At 45.6% G+C, this 26046-nt stretch overlaps 1 protein-coding gene across 1 annotated transcript in view; it reads right to left on the reverse strand.

The window, feature by feature from the left end:
- EFNB1 (ephrin B1) overlaps positions 1–24159 on the reverse strand; it is a 115350-nt gene extending 91191 nt beyond the window's left edge. Inside the window, exon 1 of the mRNA XM_024201306.3 lies at positions 23589–24159. Within this exon, the coding sequence (XP_024057074.1) occupies positions 23589–23716 (128 nt within the window). The 5' untranslated portion in view covers positions 23717–24159. The remainder of the gene's footprint in view (positions 1–23588) is intronic.
- Positions 24160–26046: the final 1887 nt, after the last annotated feature.

The following is a 26046-nucleotide window of genomic DNA, read 5'->3' on the forward strand; positions in this document are numbered from 1 at the left end:
CACACACACACACACACACACACACACACACACACACACACACACACGCATAGATGTCCATGCCATTTTGTGGGGCAAGAGTTTGTCTGGAAGTAATTAGCCCCTTACTTTTTGTATTTGTCACCCTCTTTGTATTTGGGTAAGGAAATAATTTGTACTATCAACCAACCTGTTTATCTTTAATAAACTAAGAAAGTGATTCCTTCTCTCCCTGGAGAAAGTAGGCTGCAAAGGCTTAAAAAGGCTTATGTCTTTCCTGCCAGGCACAAAGCATGTGGGGCATGTGAACAGGATGCATCTTGGGAACAGGGTGGATACAATCATGTGAAGAGAGAGGGACATGCTTGCATAAATGGAGAGAGGAGGTTGGAGATTACTAATAGCAATTCAGGGGAGCTGCTCTGTTCAGTGTTAGCAATGATCTAAAATTGCAGCTTGTTAATATTTTACTTGGCTACCCTTTTCTCCAAAATCCTCAAATTACTTTACAAACATGAATTAACCCTCACAACTCCCACAGGAAGCAAGCTGGTGTTATCCCATATTATAAATGGGAAAAGTGGGGCAAAGAGAAAGGAAAGGATTTGTCCAAGGGCAAAACAGCATGTCTAGAGCAGTCCCAGGAATGGAATCCAGGCTTCCTGCGTCTCAGACTTGCACTTAGCCTCGAATACTGTACAAACACAAAGCAAAGACAAGGTCCCTGCCCTGAAGAGTTTACAATCTAAACTGAAACTGATGCAACAAGTGTTAAACAGAAGGGAAGGGAGAGGGAGGACTAGGGTAGAGCAAAATCAGTTCCACAGATTAGTTAGGAGCATAGTTTATGGTTCTGAATCATGTGAAATGGATCCATCTTCCCCCCACACCCTTTAAGACAGTTAGTGCTGACTGAAGTTCAATATAGCTATCACTGACTGGCTGACTTCTTGTCAGGGCAGCAGAGCTGGAGCCATGAGTTACAAGCCTAGGGTGCACACAGGCCCTGATGGACATAAGGCTGCCCACCTTCAGAATAGCTTCTCCTCCAAAACAGGGTAAAGGCAGGTGGTTTGGGAAGATTGTTGTGCCTCTCCTAGATGTTATGAAGCAACATGAAGCTGCCTAAAGAGGATGGGGACACCAAGGGCTATATGAACAGAGATCTGGAATATAGGAAAGTTGAAATATAGGAAAGTTTATTTCTCATTCCCCTCTCCTCCCAGGAAGATTTTTTCTACAAAAAGCAAGTTAAGCATAAATACCCAGAACAGCCCTAGACTGAGGGGCAGTTAGTGAAGTAGCTCCAGTCACAAAGGAGAATTAGTTTTGCTGTTCCCAACCAATGCATGGACAAAGCTTAGAAGTGCAATGTAAGTGATAATTTAACAGCATTCTCTCCAGGAGGAGCTGAGCCACAATACTGGCTGTTAGACTCACCCCACTGAAACAAGGGTCTGCCTCCCATTGCAAACTGCTGAAAACTAACAGCTAAGGGCCTCTTTTTGGGAGTTCTGTCCCCAGCACAGTCCCTGCCTGAGCTGACAGAGGAAGAAATGCAGCTCAGTCCAGTTCCTGATCAGCCAATAAGCCCATCTCAGGGAGGGAAGAGCCTGCACCAAGACAAGGAGGGAGCAGCAGGTCTATACATTGTTCACAGGCAGGAAAGTTCTAAGCACATTGCTCCCCACCTGTAAGCTATTGGGTGGTAAGACTGGCCCCAAGGCTGCAGTAGTAATAAAGGTTACACTTGCCAGACCCCAGCCACCCTTCATGTTGTGAGGCATCACGCATCACGTTTAAGGCACCAGGAAACTTACAGATTTCACTTCTCATGGGAACTTTGAAATAACACTGCCCTAGAGCCGAGGCACAAGTTCTCCCTTCCCAAGCCCATCAAGGAGAAAGGGGAAAGACCCATATATGGCCAGTCAGCTCACATACATGGGACTGTCTCCCCCTGAACTAAGACCATTAGTGGAGGAGAAACAGCTCTCTGAAAGCCTTGCGTGGATTTTTATCCTTTCCCTACTACACTCTAGAAAAGGGTAACTGATGTGGCTATTCTCACACATCCCATGCACAAGTGAGAGATCAGGAAACATCTAATGAGCTAGTGTAACCCACACACCTCCTGGGTGTGGTGTTCTGTCCCATCTAGTGGCACCAAGACCACTTAGAGAGAGAGAGAGAGAGATAAAATGAGTCTGCTCTACAACCTTAGGGTCTGTCTACACTGGAAACTTCAAAGCACTGCTGCGGGAAAGCTCCCACGGGAGCGCTTTGAAGTACGAGTGTGGTCGTGCGCGAGCACTGGGAGAGAGCTCTACCAGCGCTCGTGGTAATCCAACTTCACGAGATTAGCTAGCCCTTTAAAGCGCTCAGACTTGCTGCGCTCAGGGGGGTGATTTTTCACTCCCCCGAGCCAGCAAGTTAGAGCACTATAAAATGTAAGTGTAGACAAGCCTTTAGCTAACAGTTGGCTTTTAGCTCATGCGGTAGAGGCTCATGCACTAAGCTCCAGAGGTCCCAGGTTCGAACCTGCCTGCCAGCGACCGGGGTCTGTCAGCATTACACTAACATTTCCACATAGAGACCAGTTTGAGCTAGAGGTCTGGGCTGGCTTTCTTCCTTCCTTCAGGGGCCCCATACCCACTTCCAATGTCCTTTACCCTCATATAATATATTGTACTGGGACATCTTTCTTCAATGAACCCAGGCCCACTGACTATAAGATGAAGTCTGCAGGAGAAGAAAAGGCATACAACCAACCTTGGAGTGAGAGCCAGTACCCTGAGCTTTCACACAAAGGGTGGGGTAGGGCATGTGCACAGGGAGAGAGACTCATTTAATGATTAGATCACTCTGAGCTGCTGCACAGGAACGCAGAGCTTGAAAGGCACAGCTGTACGATGGGCTCTCCATTGACCTCTGGCCCAACAAAATTATCCTGACAGGTTGTAGCTGCCCCAATTATTTCAGCAATTAGTTATAGATGACAAACTGCTAATGGTGGAGAACAGGAGAGGGGAAGAGTCCTATCTAAGAGCACTTTGTTCTGGATGCACATGCACTGGTGCGCACGCGATCAGGACGTGTCTCCAGAGTTTATACAAAATAAGAATAATAGAAGTTTAAAAACAAACACAGCTGAAGGGGAAATTCCAGCCGCCTTCAGCTCTTAGCACCTCCAAACTACTTCCTGAAACTTTAACCCAACCAGGCCCAGCTTTCTACAACAGCCTTTCCCTCATCAGCTGCTTCGGCCTCCGATCACACTGAGAAAGCAGCTCTTTGTGTGTCTGCCTGGGAGGGTGGTGCGGATCACAGGACATATACAATAACTTCAGCCAGGCCCTGCTGCCAAGGCAGTCTGCTTGCCTTCAATATCCAAGGCACTACTGCTCTGCAGCAAATGCACGCACACACCACCCCCCTCGGCCATTTCCTCCATCAGCCTCACTCCTCCAGGTACAGCTTGTTCCCAGCTCTGCAGGGATTAGGAGGAAGAGCAGCTCCTTTGAGGCCAGGGCCAGAGAAAGGAGATGAGTGCAGCACCTAAACTGCCTATTCCCCAGCATCACTTGAACACCAACCTTTAAAGTGGCAGTGCTGCAAGAAGAGGTAGAGAGGCACAGAAAGGAGCAGCTACTGCCTACGTTGTAGGTTTTAGATGTTAGAACCCCCACCAGTGTTCAGCTTCTGCCTTTTTCTGCAGCAGTCAACAAGACACAAGCTAGAATCCAGGCTTCTACAGAGAGTTGTTCAAGCTGGAGTTTAAAAAAAAATAATAAGTTGGGCAACTCTGCCCTGGGCTTCCCTGCAACGCAGCAGTGACTCTCAGTCCTGACACACAATACTTCTTACCATTCGAGTCCCACACTTCTGAACAGATCACTAGTGCGCAGCAGTTGCATGCTCTGGACCTACCTTTATTACCATGAATTTCATTTCACTCTGACCCCAGTGGTTCCCAGAGGAAAGAGGCTATTCACTGATGCATTAGCCAGATCAGCCCCTCCCCACTTCAAGTAAGATTTTAATTCTTTTTTTATTACTTATTCTAAAATAATTGACTAATTGGCTGAGCCCCAGTTGTGCACTCCGAGTGAATTCCAGGTTCACTCTTGCATGAAACATTTATTAAATACACCAGAGCTAGAGATTACAATAAATCAACACCAGGCAAGCCAGAGAAACTGGGTGGTGTCCTCCAGGAGTAGACTACAAGGGATGGAAACTTCCATTGTACCCAGAGAGGGGAAAGCCTGAGGTTAGTCCCAGTTATAGCCCACAATGCACTTCTGCCTTGAGTAGGAGTGTATTTGAGTCAGACCAAGTACAAATATCTATTGTGCAGGCTAAGCAATGTACCTCAACCTTGATCTACATCTTCCACCAATGCTGTCCCTGTTTTTCAAGTCTGTCACAGAGAAACCAACTCTGGAGTACTATGAAGGGAGATGAGAAGATGATTGAAGCAACCTCATGTAAGGAAGAGAAAGAAGAACCGAGGGCAGCAGCTCATAAGCTCTGCAACTGGCAGCCCATCAGATGACGGGGAGCCTGGACTATCCCAGTATCTCTGAGGGAACCCTCTCTTCACATTTGTATTGCACATAAAAAAAAAAAAAAGAGAGAGAGAGCTGAGCAAGCCGGGCACAAGTACAGCCCACACAGACTTGGTGCCTCTCAAAGGACAGGAGTTCATTACTCCTCACAGCCCATTTCTAAAGGGTGGAATCTGGCAGGGCCCCCTTTTCAATTTCAATCCATCACCACGAGGCTGTATACAGAACGGAGCTCTCACAAGCATGCGCACTTTCTGGGGCCTTCCTGCCCAACCCCAGCCAGGGGCACTCTTCTCAATGAACAGCTCCAGAAGGGGGACAACTCCCACAAAATTGTACATTCAGAATAAAAGCTCAGGTGGGGAGAGAAGAACTTGGTTAGTGCACGCAGTAGCTTCTCACTGCACGGCATGCAGATTTTTTTCAGCAGTCACTATGGGTCTAGCTGGTCTGAAGGGAGACAAGCACAATACCATATAATCTCTATTTTAGAGATAGGGAAACTGAGGCACAGAGGAGCAGCAACTTGTCCAGAGTCACAGGGAGTCCACATTACATCTGGGAATGAAATTGAGGGGCTCTCAGCTTCCAGTCAATAGACCATGCTTGAGGCCCTACTTGAATCACGGGAGGATTGTCAAAAAATTGCAGGTGACTTGCAGACGAGCCATGGAAAAATCAAGGAAAAGTAATAATGGACCTTATTATTTGCAGTAATTTGGAGAAGGGCTGAGAGCAGGAGCTCCTGCCATCAAAACTGTGGTGGAAGCCTAATTGCAGGATCCGCAATTTCCACATTATTGCAAATCAAGTAGGGTCTTAAGCATGCTGCCTCATATAGTGTGTTAGGAATGTGACCTGTAAAGGCAGACTGCTCTCGCAGTGGGTGCACCTATTTATTATCAGAGAGGTTTTCAAAGGGGCTATGGTTTTCCTAACCCCTAGAGGCAGTGAGCAGTTTTCATCCAGGAGAAGGGGAGGAAGGCAATCCCATGTCCTGGCCTTGCAGGAGGCTGCCACCCCCTGGCTGCACGGCAGGCTAGCCTTCCCTCTCCTTTGCTTTCCTTTAATCCCAAGCACTGCAGCAGACCCCTTTTGGGGGAAATGCTATGCAATACCTGGAAAGTTTCACCCACCACTCTTTGCTACCTGCTGTCAAATTTAAAACATATTTGATGCTCATCAACGGAGAAACATAACCTGCTCCCTAACATGTTTACTTTTGAGACAAAGAAAAAATTCACACACTGTCACTCATCACATTTTCCCTCTGCTTACAGCCTACAGCCCTGCGAGTGACAGCTGCCAAAAACCTGCGTAGGATGAACTGCGCATGCCCCATGGAGTGAGGCTTGAGGTAAAAGGGCCATATTTCATATTACTCACCTATCCACATTGGGGAGTGAAGCCCCAGCACACCAAAACCAAGGCAAACCTGTGGCCCAAGAGGAATGGTCCTGCTTTAAAGTTAATTCTCAATAGCAGAATGGGAGTCTGACCAGTGTGGGGGTATGAGTTACGCCAGACACCCAATGGAACAGTGTGGCAGACCAACAACAGGATACAAAGCAGGTCTAGAAAGTCCTGAACTCTCACAATACAAGGCATGATGCAGCTCAGATTGATAACATACCCCACAACTGTCCAGGACAATGAACACGATGAGATCCTTAACACCATATCAAACTAGGTAGAGTCAGGTGGAAAATGGACATTTGAACTGGAAGCTGGGTTTACCAGGAAGGGAAAACTGGATGGGAGAGGAGATCTAGATGCCTACGTCTGAGACAAATGGCCAACTGAAATGCCCATTCTGAGGAAAAAGATGGAAACCAGGGCACTGCTTTTCTCTCTCTCCAGTCTCTGGGGCACATTAGATACTGCTGGATGTTGAGGCGGGGAGGAACTTTCCAGCTCCTTAGAAACTGCCCTTAAGTCCCCAGGCTATTCAGACTAACCAGGCCATTCACTTGAGTGCAACTAGCTAAAGCCTCAACAAGACAGCCATATGATGCCATTAGTTGCTGCAGGAGGCAGTCCCAAAAGGCCTCTCTGCACCTGCAGCAATCAAAAGTGACTCAGTCCCACCAGTGATGCTTTGCAGAAGAAATGCCAGTCCTAAAAAAGCCCTTTTCCTCCCTTTGCCTGAAGAATGGTTTCTGCCCAGGGCACTCGTGCCCAAGGAGCTGCTTCTCACTTCATTTGAGGTGCTTCCACTAAAGCAGCCCTCCCCTCTTGGCCTACCCCAGGGCAGGACCTGTCCCAATTGCCCAACCACCATTCATCCCCCAACCAATAGCAGTATGCACTCACCTCTGCTACACTCAGGCATTCAGTCCCTGCTGGGCCCCTTCACAGCTTAGGCCAGTCTAATGAGCCCATGAAAGCCTCCGTCTTTCCCTGAGCAAACTATCTCATCATTAGGATTCCAAAAGGCTCCAAAGTAAAGGAATTTTCCAAAGTGGCTTGGTTCTTAAGCAGAAACATGAAGCAGTGGAAAAAGTCTGTTGGAAGTCCGGCACGGCAGGAGTTTAGGGCGGAGGAGAGCACAATGTGTATAGCAGATTGAGCAATCCGACAGGGCCCATTAAGAAAAAAAATGTAATACATTAGGTCGTTTCTGTGGACTCTTTCCTAAACCTCTATTTAAACAGCTAAAGCAGAGGTGGGCAAACTACAGCCCGCGGGCCACATCTGACCATCCTGCCCGGCCCTTGAGCCCCCAGCCCGGGAGGCTAGCCCCCAGCCCGGGAGGCTAGCCCCCAGCCCGGGAGGCTAGCCCCCAGCCCCTCCCCTGCTGTCCCCCCTTCCCCGCAGCCATGCCGCCGCGTGGGCAGCGCTCTGAGCAACGGAGTGGCGTGCTCCTGCTGAGCAGAACAGCAGCGTGTCTAGCTCCGGCCGGGCAGCGTGGCTGCCAGACATGCTGCTCTGAGCGGCATGGTAAGGGGGCCGGGGCCGGATAAGGGGTGGTTAGGGGCGGGGGGTCCCAGGAGGGGGCGGTCAGGGGACAAGGAGCGGGTGTGTGTGTGGATGGGTCGGGGGTTCTGAGGGGGGCAGTCAGGGGGTGGGAAGAGGGAGGGGGCGGATAGGGGGTGGAGGCCAGGCTGTTTGGGGAGGCTCCATATAGTTTTGCAACCCCAATGTGGCCCTTGGGCCAAAAAGTTTGCCCACCCCTGAGCTAGAGCCTTGACATGCACACATAACACAGACCTGAGCTGTAGTGCCTACATGTGTAGAGATGATATAGGCTATTTCTCCTGCTCATTACACATACCCATGCTAGCTCTCACTGAGCTAGCAGGAGTATAAATAGCAGTACAGCAGCAGCAGCAGCTTGGGTAGCGGAGGCACAGCTGAGCTACAGAGAATAACCTGCCTGAAACCAGCGACTATGTACTCTGCATGGCTCAGCTGCACCTCCACTGCCACTACCCTGGTTACCACCACTACACTGCTGTTTACTCATGCTAGCTCAATGAGAGATGAGATGGGTAGTGTACATGGACATGGGAAATCACACCTCTAGCTTACAGTATGGACACAGCCATAGACACAACATGACATGCTAAGAACGTCACTCCTTCCACTACCTGCCTGAGATGAGACAATGGCTAAATCCAGGAGCTGCAATGTAGCCACAGGGAGAGGCAGTGTTAAACCCTCCCTCTGTCCAGCGAGCCATCCCTCCTTTTTCTGGGTGTACAGCCCCCGCATAGGAAGCAACAGAATGGCAGAGGACATTCAAAGAATTGCACGAACATTTTATTACATCTAAACTGTATATCTTGACCAAAGACATGAGACAAAGGTTTTTTTAAACTCATCCATGATTTTCCTTGCAGCCCATAACAAATATAAATCCAGCCCTGCACAGAAGAGATCAGATGGATGCTGCAAACACAGCTTCATGTGGGCCAGAAAATGGAGACAGAGACTCATGTGGAAAGAGCTTCCTCTTCATATTGCCAGGCACTGAGGTGACGGACTGCAGACCCCACTGATATATGCCGCAAGAGGGAAAAACAAGTACCCCAATAATGTGCATCTTGGACCATGGGGAATGGCAAAAAGAGATGCCGGACTGTCCCCACCCCCTGTTGCATGGACAAGACCACTATGAGCTTTTGAATTCTTCAGCTGGCGCTAAGCAAGAACGTGTGTGTGTGTGTGTGTGTGTGTGTGTGTGTGTGTGTAATAGATAGATAGATAGATAGGGGGAGGGAGGGGCGTGACGAGACACCAAATAAATCTGGCAGCATGTGTTGAGCAGCTGAACGCTCCTAGGTCTGAATGAGGGAGGGTACAGTCCTGGCCATTCAGAACCAGACAAATGAGCACTCAGCAAACACATGAAATTTAAAGACCATGGGCAAGGCAAGTGGGAAAGCGACTGGTAATAAGATTTGCAGACACCTGGAGGGGTACAGCTTGCCTTACAGCCCAGGAATTCAAAACAGAGGTAAGCTCTAATAACCCTGAGATCCAAGAGGAGTGAGTAATCCAGCACCCCCGACACTAAGACGCTGCATGAAAAGCAAAGTCACAGGCCACTAATCACCACAGACCTGGGATGGGCTCTGAAAACCCTTCAGAAGACCAAACACGCTAGTAGGAGCAGAGCTACCAGGAGGCTGGACCTTTGCTCCCGAAGCAGCTTCGCACTGCTTGCTGGAAGCTGGATTTGTACAGTTTATATAACACCCCAAGTGAGCATGGTGCTTTAAAGACCTCTGTAGTGACAAGTCTGTACTCTGAACAGTTTGCAATCTGCAGTCAGTGTAACACAGAAAGGATGAGGCAGCACAAGGCTAAAACAGCAGGAGGTCAGAAAAGAAGCTCTTTGCTATGAGTGGACACATTTTATCAGGATATTTTTATCTTCAGCTCTGGGGACAATATGGTCTGTAGATTGGACTAGATCTCATTGTACATCAGAAAGCATCATCCATGGCTCCTTTCATGGTCAGCACCCAAGAAGCCAGCTCCAATGCTTCCCCAAACCCACAGATACAAGGAGGCATCTGATGGGCAATCAGACACAGAAGCACATTCGTCTCTTCAGTTTGCTGTAAGTCATGAGGCAGTGCAAAAATTGAAAAAAATCTTTCTATATTTATGTTGCATTTTACATTTGCAAGATGGATTCTTCCCCGAAGATGGTAAAGTCTCACTCACCCCTCCCCTTCTCCCACACCTCCAACAGAAAATAAACCTGCCTTGAGCCAATTCTAAGCTGTGCCCCTCTCCGTTCAGACCCTTTTTAATTTACATAATCATCTAAAAATCAGGAGGCACTTACTGTCGGCACCCCTGGGTCTTTGCTCAGAGATGGCCTTGGAGCAGCTGCCTTTGTTAGATTCCCTGGCACTGCAGCTTCAGCCCGACTCTGCAGTGGACTGCTGGCCTCCAGGGAGGGTGTTCAGTTATGGGGTGGGGGCCACGTTCTGGCAGCAATAGTTCTATCTGCAGGTCTCCTGGCTCCTGCTGACTCTGCTTTTGTACTCTGAAGTTCTCGGCTGTACATCTGAAGAAGAAGCTAACAGTTGTGAACAACAGAGCGAGAGAAAGAGAGAAAGAAAGCAACACAAATCCCCAGGATAATGAGCCCAGAGGAGGGAGATGGTGGGCTCTATCTGAGAAGGGAGCCTTGCTTTTATTGGAGAGGCCTAAAAGGGCTATAAATCCTCAGATTCAAAGGCAAACTCAAGCTCTTTCAAGTCTGAGGAAGGCCTGGGATGTGTCAGCTGGTGAGGACTAACCACACTGCGTCCCCTGCTGAAGTGGCCTCTTCAGTAAAGCTGTTCTGCAGCTTGGGATATTACACTCAGATCCTTTCCATATGCTGCCCTTGCGGCTGCAGACAGGGTACCTCCTTAATCCCTCCCCTGGCTTCCAGGGGAATTTCTCCCTGCACAACACAAACTATCTCACACTCACCTCTAAAAGAGAGGCCCACTATCCCATAATCCTGAAAATGCCAAAAGATGCCTAACAATAGCCCAAGGGTCCCCCTTTGCAAAACTCCAGCCATCATACTGCTTTTTAAAGGGGAAGAGTCACCATTCCACAGATCCCATATTCACAAACACTGCATCTAAAATTGCTCCTTAACTCCAGATGGGGAATGGACTTACACTAACGCTTTGTGGGAAAACAGCAGGTCTCCCCTTTGTGTTCAGTTGGGTTACTACAAGAAAGCTAAACAAAGGAATTGCATCCAACCCTTACAGCAACTGTATTTACAGGCAGACATCCTTCAGTGCAGTTCTCTCAAGCCAAATCGGGCACTCGTTTGTCTCATTGCTGCTGTAACGAGGAGCTGAATGTCTTCGCTTAATAGTCTCACACACAATACCGTACATGCAAACACACTTTAGAAACCCATTAAAATACAGAAATCGGTAGCAAAAGGAATGAAACGTAAAGTCTTGCACTCACATTTAACGTGACCAACCACAAATAGACTTCTCAGCTTTAATGAGGAATAAAATATGCAAATATTCAGTGATCAATACTAATGGCATAAGTGTATTTATAGCTGATAAGCGGCAAAGACATTTTGCTTTTTCTGAAGTATCGAACCAGAAGCTGTTGGATAATAATAAAAAAAAAAAAATCAAGCAGTGCAGATCATATTCCAGTTCAGATCAAGCTGCAAAGAAGGGAACTTCAGTCACTACAAAAAAAGAAGTAAAGCCCTTTACAGCAGGAAAAGTACATTCACATGCTCTAGATAGCGAAGGAATGTGTCAGGCTCATTTCTGTCTCTCCCATTCCTTTCCCCAGCTACCTGTGAGTTAGGAGCTCAGCCACCAGGGGGTGACACCTGGTCTGCTCTTGAAGAATGTATTCCCCAAACTCACTACCAATGATATTCTCCAGGGATAGAGATGACTAACTTGTATAGCACCTTTCATGCAAATCCTGTCCCCACTTCCTTACAGTGGTTAAGTATTAAGGGCAGAATCCCACTCCAATCTTCGGTGAGTGTGAGAGGGTTAATATGGGGGGCGGGGGGAATCTTACCATGTCCAGACCTTCTGATACCAGTTGTTAGAAAAGACATGTATGCTGCATATTTAGTGTACCAACTAAGATTTGAGCCTCTTCCCCTCTTCCCCACCACCACTACACAAGAGCCACTGAACCATTACAAGCAACACACAGGCTTAAGTATCTACCCAGTCTGATTTACACAGTACACAAAATATCTTGCCTCAGTAATTATTCAACTCCCTCAGCCAAGGGAGGAGAGCCCACACTCAAGCTCCCAAAACATAAAACTCTTCCAGTAACTAGATCCTTGAATAAGCTGAGAAAGGAGTTTGTTCCCCAATACTAGAATAGCAACCACCAAGCCATAGTCAGTGGGAATCCCAGCTGCAGATCATGTGACAGAATGACACATTTTAAATAATCTTGTGTTACTAGTTTTCACAACTTGGTGCAAATCTGCTTTTTCCATAATATGGAAGAGAAAATACAACTGAAAAGTTTGTGGTGAGAGCAGCTCAGGCTCCTGAAATTCCCTCAGGATGTTTGTTTACACTGACATTTTGCAAGCCACCAGCTAGCCCATAAAGCTGCATCTCAGCTCTGAGATTTCAGGAAAAATAAAAGGGGCTTGGAAAAAACAATTCTGGAGCAGGTGCTCCAACACCCTTTCAAACTGCTACACCACATACTAACATTTTATAAAGGGTTTTGTGAGTAGCAGTCACTCTGACATGACAGCATCACAAATCTAGTTCATGCTTTATCATGTCAATATCTTGTATGCTAATAAGTTGCTTGTTAAGTAGTCAGGCATGCCACACAGCTACAATGCTGGAAGAAGCCTCCTGGAATTGTGGTTGATTAGTTTCCAGTTATTCCTTTGTCCTTTTTCATTTAAACCAGGAAGACAAATATGCAAGCTTTGCCCATCCCTATCTTTTACTGCAGAAGGGGAACAAGCCATCAATTCAGTAGTCAGGGACACTGTACACAGAGCAGATGCAGATTTGCTATTCTGAAGGTACTAAAGACAGGCTAGCAAGCAAATTAAAAAAGAAATCCAGTTCATTACAATTTCACTTGAAAACAGGTTTATCTTATCAGTATTGGGCTGTACGTATTTGCCTTTATGTAGCTCCCTATCCTGATAGTCTATGCAGTGATTTGTTCACCCACAGACTGGTATTTCCTCAACATGGCACAACCTGGCTACTACCCAAAGCAAGCACCACAGACAAAAGCTGACAAAACCGCTGTGGGAAGAGAAGAGAGAAGACAGAGCACCTGTGAAGGGCAGGCTGCAGTCAGGAAAGGTTATTCCAAGCAGAACAGACAAGCCAGGGTTAAAAATAGCTAGCATTTTTTAAGTGCAGCTGCTCAGCTCCAGGGCCCTGGCGGCCTTGCCACGCTGACACCTGAATAATTCTATATTCAGCTCTGGGGAGTGAATGGAGAGAGCTCTGAGAACAAGTCATCGCTAACCAAAGCAAAGCCCTACCTGCCACCACCACCATAACTCTTGAGCCTTGCTTACAGCAGCATTTTTGTTTAATCCAGAATAGCCATGTGACTCAGACACTGCCCAGGCACTCAGAAAATCGGAGTCCTGGTCTCAACTCTGTCACACATGTCCAGGGGGCCCTGGACAAATCATTTAATCTCGGTCTCTCAGTTCCCCATCCCTAAAAAGAGGATAACTCTTCCTTTTTCTCATCTTTTGTCTTGTTTTAGACCACAATCTCTTCAGGACAGAGAAAGGGTTTAGACCACACTCTCTTCAGGACAGAGAAAGGGTATGTCTTCACTACCAATGTTGAAGCACTGCCGCGGCAGCACTTTAACGTGGCTGTGTCGTCGTGGCTCCAGCTCTCTCCCAGCGCTGTAATAAAACCACCTCCGCGAGGGGAGTAGCTCCCAGTGCTGGTGCTCTGTCTACACTGCCACATTACAGTGCTGAAACTTCCATCACTTCCATCCCCTGAGCGAGAAATTTTCAGCGCTGTAAAGTGGCAGTGTAGATAAGGCCAAAGTCACTGCCTATGTGTTTGAACAGCATCTACCACGAAGGAGCCCGATCTTGCTTGGGGCTCCTAGATGCTGCTATAATGCAAAAAAAAAAAAGAAAAGGCAAATCTTGCCACTGTTGCCACCAATGGAGCAACACAGGGGCTGGGCCAGTCAGCATAGACAGGACAGATGTTCAGCGCCAACTTGTCTAGCCCCACTGGGATCAGGTTGAGATAAAAACATCTAAACCCTGTCTGCAACTCTGACCAGCACTTCTACTGATGGATAGGGTGACCAGATGTCCCGATTTTATAGGGACAGTCCTGATATTTGGGGCTTTTTCTTATATAGGCTCCTATTACCCCCCACCCTCTGTCCCGATTTTTCACACTTGCTATCTGGTCAGCCTACTGATGGAGCTGCATTGATGCTAGTGCAATAGCAGGCAATCTTAGAAACCGCTCATGTACACACAGCCTTTAAGGTTGTCCAGTAAGTAGCAGACTGTGCCCTCTATGCGAGGCTGTGGACTTCTGAGTCTCAACTGTAATGACCAACACAGACAGCTAGTGATGAGTGACCATTAATGTGGACAGTCCCCTGAAGGATTAGTGTGGGAAACTATCACCCTTGTGAAGCTGCCTTGCGATCAAAGAGGCTCAGCTTCCAAAACTCAGTCCCTGATACTCTAGGTCACAGAAGGCGGCTTTTTGGTTTGTTTGTCTGTGTTTCTAAAAAACATTCTTACTCCATGGAGTTAATTCAGAATAGTTAATCTAGAATAACTCCCTACGTAGACAAGACCTAAAAGAAATTAATGAAAGGGAAAACAGACCAAAAAAGCCAAAAGGAGCAAACCTTCTAGAGGAAATAAGACAAATATAATAAAAGCACCACCACATTACTGCATCCTTGCCCAGATGTGACATGATGGCTACTCCTTCCAGTTTCCTCCTATACAAGGAATCATTAATTAGACACAGAGCGGATTTCAGCTTTGTTTCTCCACACCCTGCTTCAGCTGCCAGACTCCAAATAGCATGTGCTACTGATCTGTACAAGACGTTTCTCCACTAGGACTCCTGCCCTTCTCAAGCAGATTTGCTTCCAAGCACCAAGGCTTCTTTGACTCTAACACTTTGTAGAATGGCTACTCTGCTAGATATTAGCAGCTCTGAAACCTTTCAAGGAGACACTGGGACAATACTACCCATCTGAGACACAAAAATCCTATAGAAGATTAGTGCCGTCTCCAATACATATCAAAGACTTTTAGAGAACTTTCTAAACTCCACTCAATATTAATCCCATAAAGGGGCAAAAAGCTTTAATTAGACATATGTTTGAAATATTAGCCTTGGTCTTTATAACTCACACAATGAGGATATGGGAAAAGGCCTACACGATGCATGCTAGTATCCACACTCCGTTCCATGAATACACTACCTGCATCTGCTGTACTATGCCTGTTTTGGACAAGACTCATCTTCTGTTTGCTAAACCACTATATAAAGCGCCATGTATATCTGAAATGCTGTATTTAAAAAAATATGAAGGGTAGAGAATATACTGAAGTCACTAATTCCTTCAGATCAAATATGAAATGGGACCCTCTCATCTGAAATGCTGAAAGAAAAAAGAAAAAAAAACACTCTCCCAAAGAAACAAAAGCTTTAATTCTGTCATAATTCCAGACAGTGTTTTAAGGTACTTTAGCAGCTGTTTAGCTACATGAAACTACAGCTCCTTTCACAATCAGTCACCCCATCACAGCTCTTTTTTAAGGAAGCAATTAAATCTGTTTTATAGAATCCAGTGGTATTTACGCAGCTACTGCAACAGTCGCTGCTTCAAATTCAGTAACCCCCCTCTTTTTTTTTTTTTTTTTTAATTTTCTTAAGTCAACAGAAGAGTCATTCCCTAAAGACACTCCGTGAGCCCTGGCAAAGGCACGGAGAAGGGAAACAGGACTTAGAGGGAAATGGCTTTCTTTCTTTCTCCAAAGTTGAAAGTTACATTTATTCATCTCTCCCCTGAATAATGCCAAGACATGCCAAACTTGCCATATCCTCACTGAAATGGAGAGACAGGCAAAGTGTAATAAAAATTCCCTCCATCATGCATGAACACAAATTTATGTAGATTTGCTACAAAGTAGTTAGTAGACTGCTGCACCCCTATACGTAATCACAACACGCAAACAATGTTCTGCGTGCACTTTAAATTGAAGCTAGCCAACCTGGAAAATGCACTTTCAACAACCCTGCACAAAACTGAACTAGCATTATGCTCATAATCACGAGGCCAAGCTTACATCTGAACTATTCGAACCGAAGCATGCAATGCTCTGAAGCCCCTTTTCCACCCTCGTCTTCCTGGCACATTTGAGAACAGTTTTCATTCCAGCAGGAAACATGAACCAGGATTCAGGCTGCCCAGCCCCAGTTAATCCAAACCAGTCTTTGGAGATTAAGAAAACCCCTTCAGATGTACCAGTTAAAGGTGCATGCATGCTATAAGATCAGTTACGCTGCCATCTGGATATCCCCCACTCAGATTAGCAAGGAACCACAGCAGATAACACTCAACTACTACCAGCAGAATCACTCTTATTCAAAAGGTTCTACAATCAAAATACATTTGTAATTAAAAATAAGCAGCATGTATTCAATATTGCTCAACTCCTTATACTGTGAAGCGCCTCATGCACCCCCAGTACGGTAATTAAATTACATCTGCTCCTACAAGTGTTAGCCCACTGATGCAGAGCTCCAGGCCAACTACTCCCATCAAAAACAGCTTTCCCACAAGTACTTTGTCCCTCATAAAAGACATTAAAAAAAAGCAGAGAGACACCAGTCTTCAAACCCAATGCTTACAAAATTAAATAGGACACTGTGATGTCATTAAAGACAGAATAAAAATACCACAAAGGATAAGACCTTTTTGTTCTTGGCAAACTTTTTTTTAAGACAGTAATTTTCTTGCTACAGAAAGCTAATAAGTGAGCAAGTCGAGGAATAAAATTTCCAGGGGGGGAGGCAGGAGGAGGAGGGTGGGAGAAAAGTATAGTAGGTTATAATCAATTCTTAAAAGCTACATGGATGATGTGTCCCATTTCCCTCTCCTCCCTATTAAAATGCTTTCTGGAAAGCCAAATTCCAGCCTGAAATGAATTTTCCAAACCATATTTTATTAGGAATATTTCCTTTCAGCGTTCAGCACAGAAGCCCACCAGGGTCAATATTTCTCCAAGATTACACTCATGGGATTTAAGATTTAGTCAGAATTTCTGCGTAACTCCAAGTTGTCTAACAATAGTACACCCCAACCAGCGATCAAAAACACTATCTATTAAATAGCACACAGTCTGATTAAATCATTGAAACCACACTTCAATTTTTGTCCCCCTGTAAACTCAGAAAGCAGTTTTCAAAGAGCCCCCTTCAGAGATGATGGGATAAAATTAGAACCACATTGGTTCATTGAGCCCCCCGTAGAACAACTCTGCTCATTTCCAATGCAAAGCTCACTTAAAGGGGCCCTAATCCTGTCAAAATTTGTCCTAAATGTTTGTTGAGCACACATTAAAAGCTCAAGCCCACCAAAATCATCATCATATTTTTCAGATACACATCCTTATCCTGCATTTTTCACAATACAAGATACAGTAATATCTGATAGTGCAAAGGCCAAAAATGAAACTGACTAAAAACAAAAGGGAAATGTTTCTGCATTTCTCACTCAACAAGAACGAAGTAAAATATTTGACAAAGTGGAAAGTAAATGAAAGATTTAAAAGGCTAGGGCATTTTGTATCATCTATAAGGAAGTTGCCCTTTTACATCCAATATTTAACCCGATGGCGTCCACTTAATCCAAAGGGTAACCACAGCTACTTCTCTCACCCCACGGAAGAGTCACAAAACAAAATTATAAATTCATCCTTTATATGAATAGTAGTGGGATGCAGGGAGAAAAGGGCATAAAAATACTGACATATTTTAAAGTGACACTATCAAGTCCTGCCAGTCTAAAGTGTAATGCTTTTTTCCTTGTATCTCTTAGAAAATGCCACATGATATTTTTAAAGGCTTTCACTCTTTCTTCTAAAAACAAGTATTAATTCTAAGTACTTTTAATGGCATTTGGATAGAGAACTGATAAGGAATCACTGGAGTTCTAAGTTTCCAAGAAGCATAAGAGAAAACATTTTTTGTGTTTCAAAAATCCTAGTGAGTGGTCTTTAAATGCATCAGCACAGAGGAAATAATTCTAATGTAACAAAAAGCAAATTGTTCATTTTTATTAGGTTGGGGGGCAATGTGTGATGGGGGCTATGTAGGTTTCAACCCACTTTTTAAATTTGCTTATTCAATTGCATTTGCTAGCGAGAGCAATACATAGTGAAAAGGGGGACATGTCTAATTGAGCATAACTTGCAAAAATCAAAAGCACTAGTGCAAGATAAAAAAAAGTGTAGCGTGTTCTATTTGGTAACCAGTCGTCTCCAATGAGACCTGAACCACAGAAGAAAGCAACACAGAGAGAGGTTCCACAGATTTAGTTGTGGCAACCCTTGAAAAACTGGAGTCCAGAAATTAAGAATTTGATTTTCACTCGTGTATTAAAACACAAGAGCAAGGGAGGATATTCCACAAGGGTCCAAGCCCTAGATAGAATTTGATAGACTTCACTGGTATCCACAGCCGCCTTCTATACAGAAAACTTACACAGATATGGATCTGCTCTATCTAGTATCCTTGCAAAACAGAGAAGAAATGCTGTGAGAACAAGTACCCCAAAAAGTTCAACCTTTCCATAACTAGAAGACAGAAAACCAAAAACTGAACATTTTCTGTGTGGGAACTCTATCATCATGCAGACATTCCATATTCATTTCATCCTTTCACCACCACTGAATAACCAGCCAATCTTTAATTCCTATCTAGTTGGCGCTACTTCAGCAGGTTAATTTGTAGAAGGGAAAGAAAGAAAGAATGATTTTCAACGTTACTCCCTATTCACCCTGGTAAACCCCAGTACACGCCTGGCAATGGAGCTGTGCCTTTGTTCTCACCCAAGTCCTACACTCTACTCTGGCTATTCAAAAGAGAAATTCTGCTGACACCAGAAGCCTGCTGGCAGAAAAGTAAAGAGAAACAGAAATATGAATATATCAGAGAAATAGGTTCTACATAAGCAAGTGTTCCTACAAACTTTAGCTTCTGAAATCCATACTATGGGAAGTTTGAAGTAGGACCAGCAATTCCACCATACTCCAAACAAATTCCACAAGCATCAAGGAGTGACCATTACCCTCCAATGGTAACTATTCCACCTAATCATCAAACCCGCTGTATAGGAAGGAAAACAAGGATCCTAACTAAAGAGGATGTCTCCAAATCCACTCACATATTGATCTTTATAAGCAATGAAACAGTCTTTTAATTTGCCCTCTTTCAGTGTTACATTCTAAGGCAAGTACTGCAACAACTTAGAGTATAAGGGCAACCAGTTTTCCTGTGACAGCTAGGCACTCTGAAAATTCATTGGCATATGCTTGCTTTTGGGTGGGGCATTAAAGAAATATACTCCAAACACGCAGAATAATTATAAGACTCCTCCCAACCTTGCAGGCATTAACAATTTAACATTAAAAACAATTTAATTAGTCAGGTTTGTCTACTCAAAGTGTACATTTTACATTACCCAGATATGGAAAAGTACCAGAAATGCAACTCAAAGGTATCAGCTAACTCATAAAAAGAAGACTCATCACATAATGAAGGAGGGCGCCTTCTCTTTGCTTCGTAGCACAAATTAGAATGGCAAACACTCTGCACTAAGGAAATGGCTTCTCACATCGGTCCCATGCCAGGTACATCCACCTATGACTTCTCAAGCTAATGCAATCAGTTAAAAATTATTTCTAGTGCCACTCCTCCCCCCCACCACCACTTACTTTCTTTCTTTTAAATAAGCTGAGGTGGTCTTTGGGGACAGGGGCTCCTCTTGAGTTCCAAGCCCATGAAGGTATCTTCAAAGGGGGGGGGGGGGAGTAGGGTGACCAGATGTCCCGATTTTATAGGGACAGTCCCGATTTTTGGGTCTTTTTCTTAAATAGGCTCCTATTACCCTCCAACCCCCGTCCCGATTTTTTACACTTGCTGTCTGGTCACCCTAGGGGGGAGAAAGAGAGAATCTAATAGATGCTATCATTTACTGGGATTTTATTGGCCAGAAAAAGTCTCTCTCCTAGTCTTTCTAACTCCTCTGAATCATAATGGGAGCATTTACATCCACATTCGCATGCTGATAACGAGATAAATTGCTGTTTAAGTGTTAGTGTCCAGCTGTACAGGATGACCAAACTGTTTCAAATTATTTCGTTTTCCCCTTTCCTCCCTCTCCCAGAAAAGCCATAAACTCATTTGATTGTTAAGAGATTTGGAGAGAAAGTTATCAAGATAAAGGCTTTTTTTAAAAAATTTGAGACGAGATGGGGATAAGATAAACACTCTGATTTACAAGATAAAGTTCAGCAAGACTGCTACCAAAAACATCCTGATGTAATCGGTCCCAAAACGCCTACATGTCATTAGTACCCAAGTTGGGTTCTTAAACATCTTTTAAAAGCTTTTAGTTACTTTCTAATCCAACAAACATGTTGGAAAAGTAACTTTCGTCTTCAATATTTTTAAGTTAAGACCACAGTTGTTCGGGGATTCTACCGAATTTATTCTATGTGAAGTTGTAATGCCACGTTACAATAAGGACTTGAGGGAAAAAGGAGTGAATGCTGGAATCCCATCAGATATATAAAGTAGGGCTTGAAGGAAGTGCTTAAATCTTCCCCTGTCACCCTACCCTGAAGATAAGAGTTGTTTAAATTCTGGTTGTTTCAAAAGCTTTGCTGGTAACAAAATCAGTACTATTAGATTTCAGAAACCGGGAATGTAGAAGCAAAGATTTACTTCTCTGTTCATGTTTTAATGCAAGAAAGATTCCTTCCTCTCAGAAATCTTCAAAAAATATCTACTTTTTTAACAAGCCATATACCAGCCTTTCCACATCAAAGTACACCAGTACTGAACTGTTAAGACAAAACTATTAATCTTTAATTTTCAGGCAACTCATGCCTAACAGCCTCTGGGTGCCTTAAATATAAATGAAAAACAATTTACAAAGAGGCAACATGTTCCATTAGGTTCAGAACAACCAACGTTTCCAAACAAAGACATTTACAGAAACAGATAGGAAAGTGCCTACCACTTTACACCAGGTAAAACAAACAGGCAACAACAAATTTGCCAGGAGCAAAGGAAGACCAGCTTTTGACTCAGAAAATAGTACTTCCAAGCCATTTTAGAATCAAGGACAATTTGAAGATCTGCTCCAAAGAAGCAAGCAGATGAGCATATCTGGTATTTTATTAAAGTATATACAAAAAGAGTAAAATTTCTACAACTAGGTGCAATGTGTTTACCATTTATACTAGGTGCAAGCCAGAGGCATTATTAAATAAAGGCTGGCACCAAAGTTTACAATCTTCTCTTGTGGAGCCAATTGATAATCTCTGGATGCTGGCTCCTGTAGTCAATGGGAATGTAAATTGCAGGCAGAGTGGTCTCCCTGGCTCCAGCTTGCAGAGTTCAGGTAAATGATAGAAACCAGGGCTAGTTTTTAAATATTTGCCCATTAGTCAAAATTTATTAAAAAATCCTTTACAGACTAGCACAGTAGGGGAGGAAGAAAAAAAATGGAGATTGGGCCTAGAGTCAATCTGAACCTAGCACAATGGAAAGGCAATCTGTGCAGTTCTAAAGCCATGGGTAAAAAGCATAGATTACTTTTAGATGATCTAATAAAGATATCAACAGAAATCCTGTTTGCAATAAAACTGAAGTCTTGTTAAGACTGCAAATAACTTGAAACATTCCTAGATCTCATCTGTATCTGCAAAAGCAGCCAGAAAGTTGTAAGTTCACACATTTAAAAAAAAAAAAAAAGACAAAGTTCTCACCCAATTTTTTGTGCAAAGGGAACATCGTTTTGGCATAAAACTGACAGAGATGTGATGAGGTTTTGATATATTAACCTCCAGTTCTTTTGCCTCTAGCCCAAGTTTGCACAAAGCATGTGAATTGAAAGCCATCTGCTGGCAATTCCAGACCAATATCTACAGCTTAAGTAGTAAGATTCTCGGTAACCTATTTTTAACAAGCAAAAAAAAAAAAAAAAAAACCAACCCAATATCCAAATATAGCTATTACATTTTACAAGTAACTGGCACAAGAGGGGCACTGAAATTTGGAATCCCAATTCAACTTGAAATCCCTTGTGGGCCATTAAAATTTGATTTTGTCCGTTCTATTCAGAAATATTCTAATGCACTTAAAGGTTCAAAGATCTGGAGAAAAGTCTGCATGACAATTAAAAAGAAATTTAACCCACCGCCAACAATGATTTTCCCTGAGAAGGGGGGGGGGGGGGGGGGGAGGAAGAGAATCTTGTAAAAGTGTGGTCACAAGATTGCAAAAGGAAGGAACAATTTGGGGTAATGTTTTAAATGCAGCCAGGGAATCCCTGTGAAAGAAAAAAGGTGCTCCCAACCTCCCACAAAAATATTTGAACAACAGCAATTAAGTGAGACACAAGATTTAAAAATACAATATTTCTACACCACTTTAATTGGGCACATCCAAAAACTGGAATATTCTCCTGTAGAAAAGTAATGTCTAGAGCTTGGGACTGAACACAGACTGGCGTAAAAGAAACAGATGGGACTCTAATATTGTACTTCTTGAACCATTCAAGGAGGCAGGGGGGATGTTCTTCTCCCACTGTATTAACTGTCCCATCAGCATGAATTGAAAAATCAAATTAGATAAATAAGAAAATCTTCTTTTACTGATACATTTTACATGCTCATTTCATATCACCATTGTCCCTAAATAAGGGACCTATGGTATTGCTCTAAAAGGCAAGAGCATATCAGTAGTCTTTCCACCCTTCTTCTTTGAGGGCATAGTCAGGGGGCATCTCCCCCAGGTTATGATTGATTAGAAAAGTAAATGTATTATTAGGACGGTAAGATTAAGAGAATATATTTAGCTTTATCAAGTCAGATAGCCTAATAGAGGGGGTAAGGGAGAATCAAAGTAAAAATATACGTGTTTAATTTCATCTAAGAGAGAGAGAGAAAATGCTTCATCAGTGATCACTTCGGGCTCTCGCCTCGCCCTATAAATCATTTATGTCTATCTGCGTGTGTGTTACCTATGGAGTCCCCAGCGGGATGCCTTGCCAGTTTCCTAAATGGGTTTCTGTGGAAGAGATGAAACCCTAGATTATCCAGAGCTAAAAAAGCTAATAAAATATTCATTTTAGTCTATTTAAAAACCTGGTGCATGTCATCTTCCCCCCTCTCTAAACGCTGGATCTAGGCAGAGCTGTGTATTTGGGGGAAAGAAGAAATCAGACACAATGGGGCTGGTCCTTTAGGCACGATCAGCCATGGGGAGGCAAAGTCCGCGGGAGCAACGCTGAACTCAGAACCACGTTACAGCCCAACGGGCCCGATTTAAGCACCGGGGCCGCGTTAAACTTCTGTAATTTCTCTCTCTTCCCAAGAGCTGCCCCAGCAGACGCAGCGGAGACTCCAGACGCGTTCGCCGGGCACTTCAAAGGGACGGGGAAGGAGGAGAGGCTGCACGGCGACCCGCAGGAACATGACAGCTTGATCTGCCACCGCGCTCAGCCGATCCCAGCTCGATCAGCGCCCAACGCCCAGGGCAGTGCACCAGGGCGGGAGCGGGCACCGCATACTCTGGGCGAGCTCAGCCGGCTCAGAATGGCCCTGGACTGCCGTGAGCTGCCAAGGGATTGCCTCGCCCTGGACCCCAGCTCCTGTGCCAGGCAGGGGCGCCCAAACCACGCTGCCATGCCACCGCCCCGGAGAACCGGCCCCCGCTAAAAGGAAAGGGGAGACGCCCGCGGTGGAGATGGGGGACCCGAGGGTGCGACACGTACTTGGGGTTGGCCGAACTCCAGGACACCGGCTCCAGGTTCTTGGCCAGCGGCGCCGCGAGCCGGCACATGGCAAGCAGGACGCCCAGGAGCCACTTGCAGAGACTGGGGCGCCCCTCCGGCAGGGCCATCTTCCCCCTCGCCCGGGGGCGCCGGGGCCGGGGAGCCGCTAATCCTCCCGGTGCTGTAAATCCCGCCGGCCGCTGCCCTGGCTCTCAGCCGGTTTCACGCTCCCATCCCCTGTGGCTGGAGTCCCCCGGCAGCAGGGCTCACTCCGCCCGCATCCAGGGCCCCCCGTGCAGCTGTTACGGCTCCCCCAGACGGGCACTGTTGCACGGGCTGGTCCCGCGGAGAAATCCGCCCCTCTCCCCCACGCGCTAGTCCCTCCAAACCGGGGCCCCCCGCGCCTCGCCCCGGATTAGCTCCTTGGGGCCCCGTCGGCTGGAGTCCAGCTCTCCGCGGGTCTCCCGGCTCCGCTCTCCGGTCCCGCCGGGCTCAGCGCGCCCATGCACTCCCAGCTCCACACTGTAACTCCACGGGCTCAGCCCGTCCCGTCCCGTCCGGGCGGCTTAGCGCTTCCCCTCCAGCTGTCCAACTTGCACAGCGCCACCGCCCGCCCTACCACGCTCTGTACTCCCCAGCACAGGCACCAGCGAGGACAGCCCCACCTCGCCGACCAATAGCGAAGCGGGATAGTGGGGCCTTCGCCTCTCACTCCGCCTCTCGGGCTGAGAGGGGCGGGGCAGCCCGGCCTCTTAAAGGGAGGTGCAGCTGCAGCGGCGCGTGGGCTTGCTAGTTTGAGGCACTAGAATGTCTGCTCCATAGAGCGAGTGTGTGAAGTGACTGATGTGTATGTGTACGGCTGCTGGCGCGCAGAGCTGGGGTTGATGCATGTGAGGGAAGAGGGTAGAGCGGTGGTGCGCGTCTGTAGTGAAGTAGGCAGGGTTATGAGGAATGCACTGGGTTACATGGGGGAGGGGATGAAGCTGGGGGGTAAATCAGCTGCTCTGGGGAGCTGTTGCCTTTGCAGCGTTGAGATCCCTGTGCAGGGCTCTGCTAGGGCCCTTCTCCTATGCCGAGACTTTCCCTGCTCTGGAGACTGGTTGAGTCAAGAATCCTGGCAATAATTGGGGGTACGCAGCTGCTGCGCTTCACGAGGAATTCTGGTTCCAGCTCCTGGCTCGGGCGCTCCCCCTTGCAAAGCGAAGTGTGTGGGGACAACACGGGTCTGGAAAGGAGAAACCACCCCGGGTACAGAGGCTGGGGGCACCCAGATAACTTAAAGCCCTGGCCCGAAATGCTCGCACTCCACGCAGCCCTTAGGAGGCAGGGGAAGAGGGCTCACTTCACTTTCATGAATTGCAAAAGACTCTCCCTGTTTGGTTAAAGGAGAGGAGCGGAGTGAGAGTGGGGCTCGGGGGGCGAGCCCTGTTTGCAGAAGGAAATAGCCCCCTCTCCTTATCTGATTTACAAGCCGCTCTGTCTCTGAGCCACTCGATAAGGATCTGCAGAGCGCTTCAGAGGCGTTGTAAGCAGTACTGCTCTTCGTAGAGCCGGATGGAAGAAACTGCAGAGGGGTTCGCTCGCCCCTTCTTTACTCAGTAGCTCTCACGCTTCTATAACATCCAGCCGTTTCTTTCACAGGGCAGGCTGTAGGCAGAGTGGGGTTATTCTTTCAATTCTCCCTCCTCCCCTCACCACACACTCGGAATAATTCAGTGACTTTTCTGCATCTTCTCTACTAGTGTAAAATTAAATACAGCATTTTATCCACAGGGTCTCAAACGTTAAACATTCCCCCCCGCCCCCGCTTAATCACGTGTAGTAGACGTCTTCCCATAAAACACAATCACCCTGTTCAACACAAATGAAATAAATCCAAAACAAGTTCTAGAACCCCGCAAATTGTTCAGCTGTTTCCCTACGCAACATCTTTCTTACTTTCCATAACATTAACGTGTCCAAGATAATCTGCTTTTAAAAGGGAAAAAAAAGTCAGTGTGCGCGCGCATTATTTCATTGGGATTATGATTATAAAACCCCGATTAAAATTAATCTGTTAGAGTGCTAACTGGGGTGGATTACCTGCTATGTATCTAATGACTTCTGGGTTTGCCTAAGCCTCGGTCACTCTTGTTTTGCCAGACAGTTTATTGCTGTTTTTACAAAGGGGTTGTGAGTTTTGAGCATTAAAATTGTTTGGTTTTCCGTTTGATTGGATTTTCTCTGACTTTGGGGTGGTATTTGAATGATTTAAAGGACATTAGGATACTCGGAGCCCTAGAATTTGAGTTTGGATTTTATAAATTTGTTTTTTCTTCCGTTACAAAAAAGGGATTATTTTTGTAATATGTTGTTTTCATCAGTTACTCTTGTACAACTTTGATCTTTATCTGTGTTTCAATACCAATAATACTGCCCTAGGGTTCCTGTATTACGTTTTTCCCCGCTAAATTACTGA

The sequence above is a fragment of the Terrapene carolina genome, unplaced genomic scaffold (genome assembly GCF_002925995.2).
Source record: "Terrapene carolina triunguis isolate 2854851 unplaced genomic scaffold, T_m_triunguis-2.0 Scaffold131, whole genome shotgun sequence".
NCBI lineage: Eukaryota > Metazoa > Chordata > Testudines > Emydidae > Terrapene > Terrapene triunguis.